Genomic DNA, 3,796 nt, shown 5'->3' with positions numbered 1-3,796 from the left:
TGGGTCGTCAAGGGGTCATAGCGTGAGGGTAGTCAAGGAGTCATGGTGTCAGTCAGTTCAAGAAGTCATGGAGTGAGGGTCGTCAAGGGGTCATAGCGTGAGGGTAGTCAAGGAGTCATGGTGTCAGTCAGTTCAAGAAGTCATGGAGTGAGGGTCGTCAAGGGGTCATAGCGTGAGGGTAGTCAAGGAGTCATGGTGTCAGTCAGTTCAAGAAGTCATGGTGTGAGGGTCGTCAAGGGGTCATGATGTCGGTCAGATCAAGGAGTCACGGCGTCAGCCAGTTCAAGGAGTCATGGTGCGTGGGTAGTCAAGGAGTCATGTTGTCAGTCAGATCAAGGAGTCATGGTGTCAGCCAATTCAAGGACTCATGCTGTGAGGGTCGTCAAGGGGTCATGGTGTGAGGGTAGTCAAGGAGTCATCGTGTGAGGATAGTCAAGGAGTGGTATGGGGGATTGTCCCAGTGATTGTCAGTCAGTCCAAGGAATCATTGTGTCAGTCAGTTCACGGAATCATGCTGTTAGTCAGTCAAGGGGTTCTGTTGTCAGTCAGTCAAGGAATCATTGTGTCAGTCAGTTCCAGGAGTCAAGGTGTCAGTCAGTTCAAGGAGTCATGGTGTGATGGTAGTCAAGAAGGTATGGTGCGTGGGTAGTTAAGGAGTCAGGGTGTCAGTCGGATCAAGGAGTCATGCTGTGAGGGTCGTCAAGGGGTCATAGCGTGAGGGTAGTCAAGGAGTCACGATGTCGGTCAGATCAAGGAGTCACGGTGTCAGCCAGTTCAAGGAGTCATGGTGCGTGGGTAGTCAAGGAGTCACGGTGTCAGTCAGTTCAAGGAGTCATGGTGCGTGGGTAGTCAAGGAGTCACGGTGTCAGCCAGTTCAAGGAGTCATGGTGCGTGGGTAGTCAAGGAGTCATGGTGTCAGTCAGTTCAAGGAGTCATGGTGCGTGGGTAGTCAAGGAGTCATGTTGTCAGTCAGTTCAAGGAGTCATGGTGCGTGGGTAGTCAAGGAGTCATGTTGTCAGTCAGTTCCAGGAGTCAAGGTGTCAGTCAGCTCAAGGAGTCACGGTGTGAGGGTAGTCAAGGGGTCATAGCGTGAGGGTAGTCAAGGATTCATGTCGTCAGTCAGTACAAGGAGTCACAGCGTGTGGGTCATCAAGGAGTCATAGTGTCAGTCAGTTCAAGGAGTCGTGGTGTCAGCCAGTTCAAGGAATCATGGTGTGATGGTCGTCAAGGGGTCATAGCGTGAGGGTAGTCAATGAGTCATAGTATTAGTCAGTTCAAGGAGTCATGCTGTGAGGTAGTCCCGGAGTCACTGTGTGTGGGTAGTCAAGGAGGTCAGTCAGTCACGGAATCATGGTGTCAGAGCTATCGCGTTAGACCCTCAAGGAGATGGTGTCGTCAGTCAAGAAACTATGGTGTCAGGTAGTCGGGATGTTGTGGTGTCAGGCAGTCAATGTGTCATGGTTTGATCTAGTCAACGAGTCACGGTGTCAGGTAGTCAAGTTGCCACTGATGACTGAGTCAAGTTGTCAGTGAGCTATGGTATCAGATGGTCAGGGCGCCATGGTATCAGGTAGTCGTGGCGTTATGGTGCCAGGTAGTCATAGCGTGAGGGTAGTCAAGGAGGCATGATGTCAGTCAGTTCAAGGAGTCAAGGTGTTAGTCCAAGGAGTCATGGTGTCAGTCAGTTCAAGGAATCATTATATCAGTCAGTCAAGTGGTTCTGGTGTCAGTCAGTCAATGAATCATTGTGTCAGGTAGTCAAGGAATTATGGTGTCAGTCAGTCAAGGAGGCATGGTGTGAGGGTAGTCAAGGAGTCATGGTGCCAGATAGTCAAGGAGACATGGTGTCAGTCAGTCAAGGAGGCATAGTGTCATGTTGTCAAGGAGGCGTGGTGTCAGGTAGTCAAGGAGGCATGGTGTCAGGAAGTCAAGGAGGCATGGTGTCAGATAGTCAAGGAGTCATGGTGTCAGGTTGTCAAGGAGTCATGGTGCCAGGTAGTCAAGGATGCATGGTGTCAGTCAGTCAAGGAGGCATGGTGTCAGATAGTCAAGGAGGCATGGTGCCAGGTGGTCAAGGAGGCATGGTGTCATGAAGTCAAGGAGGCATGGCGTCAGTCAGTCAGTCAAGGAGGCATGGTGTCAGTTAGTCAAGGAGGTATGGTGTCAGGTAGTCAAGGATGCATGGTGTCAGGCAGTCAAAGAGTCATGGTGTCAGGTAGTCAAGGAGTCATGATGTCAGGTAGTCAAGGAGGCATTGTGTCAGTCAGTCAAGAAGGCATGGTGTCAGTCAGTCAAGGAGTTATGGTGTCAATCAGTCAAGGAGGGATGGTGTCAGTCAGTCAAGGAGTCATGGTGTCAGGTAGTCAAGGAGGCATGGTATCATGAAGTCAAGGAGGCATGGCGTCAGTCAGTCAGTCAAGGAGGCATGGTGTCAGTCAGTCAAGGAGGTATGGTGTCAGGTAGTCAAGGAGTCATGATGTCAGGTAGTCAATGAGTCATGGTGTCAGGTAGTCAAGGAGGCATGGTGCCAGGTAGTCAAGGAGACATGGTGTCAGGTAGTCAAGGAGTCATGGTGTCAGTCAGTTCAAGGAATCATTATATCAGTCAGTCAAGTGGTTCTGGTGTCAGTCAGTCAATGAATCATTGTGTCAGGTAGTCAAGGAATTATGGTGTCAGTCAGTCAAGGAGGCATGGTGTGAGGGTAGTCAAGGAGTCATGGTGCCAGATAGTCAAGGAGACATGGTGTCAGTCAGTCAAGGAGGCATAGTGTCATGTTGTCAAGGAGGCATGGTGTCAGGTAGTCAAGGAGGCATGGTGTCAGGAAGTCAAGGAGGCATGGTGTCAGATAGTCAAGGAGTCATAGTGTCAGGTTGTCAAGGAGTCATGGTGTCAGGTAGTCAAGGAGTCATGGTATCAGGTAGTCAAGGAGGCATGGTGCCAGGTAGTCAAGGATGCATAGTGTCAGTCAGTCAAGGAGGCATGGTGTCAGATAGTCAAGGAGGCATGGTGCCAGGTGGTCAAGGAATCATGGTGTCAGGTAGTCAAGGAGTCATGGGGTCAGGTAGTCAAGGAGTCATGGTGTCAGTCAGTCAAGGAGTCATGGTGTCAGGTAGTCAAGGATGCATGGTGTCAGGCAGTCAAAGAGACATGGTGTCAGGTAGTCAAGGAGTCATGATGTCAGGTAGTCAAGGAGGCATTGTGTCAGTCAGTCAAGAAGGCATGGTGTCAGTCAGTCAAGGAGTTATGGTGTCAATCAGTCAAGGAGGGATGGTGTCAGTCAGTCAAGGAGTCATGGTGTCAGGTAGTCAAGGAGGCATGGTGTCATGAAGTCAAGGAGTCATGGCGTCAGTCAGTCAGTCAAGGAGGCATGGTGTCAGTAAGTCAAGGAGGTATGGTGTCAGGTAGTCAAGGAGTCATGGTGTCAGGTAGTCAATGAGTCATGGTGTCAGGTAGTCAAGGAGGCATGGTGCCAGGTAGTCAAGGAGACATGGTGTCAAGTAGTCAAGGAGGCATGGTGTCAGTCAGTCAAGGAGGCATGAAGTTAGGTAGTCAAGGAGTCATGGTGTCAGTCAGTCCAGGAGGCATGGTGTCATGAAGTCAACGAGGCATGGTGTCAGTCAGTCAAGGAGGCATGGTATCAGTCAGTCCAGGAGGCATGGTGTCATGAAGTCAACGAGGCATGGTGTCAGTCAGTCAAGAAGGCATGGTGTCAGGTAGTCAAGGAGGCATAGTGCCAGGTAGTCAAGGAGTCATGGTGTCAGTCAGTCAAGGAGTCATGGTGTCAGTCCGTCAAGGA

General features: G+C 50.6%; 1 protein-coding gene across 1 annotated transcript; it reads left to right on the top strand.

Moving 5' to 3' along the window:
• The first annotated feature begins 2,715 nt into the window (after positions 1-2,715).
• LOC139454984 (uncharacterized) lies at positions 2,716-3,327 on the top strand. Its single transcript, XM_071236575.1, has one exon. It carries the CDS (start codon positions 2,716-2,718, stop codon positions 3,325-3,327), a length of 612 nt encoding a protein of 203 aa, XP_071092676.1.
• The last annotated feature ends 469 nt before the right edge of the window (positions 3,328-3,796 follow it).

Source organism: Haliotis cracherodii, unplaced genomic scaffold (genome assembly GCF_022045235.1).
Source record: "Haliotis cracherodii isolate W230 unplaced genomic scaffold, xgHalCrac1.p SCAF_11, whole genome shotgun sequence".
NCBI classification, from domain to species: domain Eukaryota; kingdom Metazoa; phylum Mollusca; class Gastropoda; order Lepetellida; family Haliotidae; genus Haliotis; species Haliotis cracherodii.
This window is presented reverse-complemented; position numbering and strand designations above follow the sequence as displayed.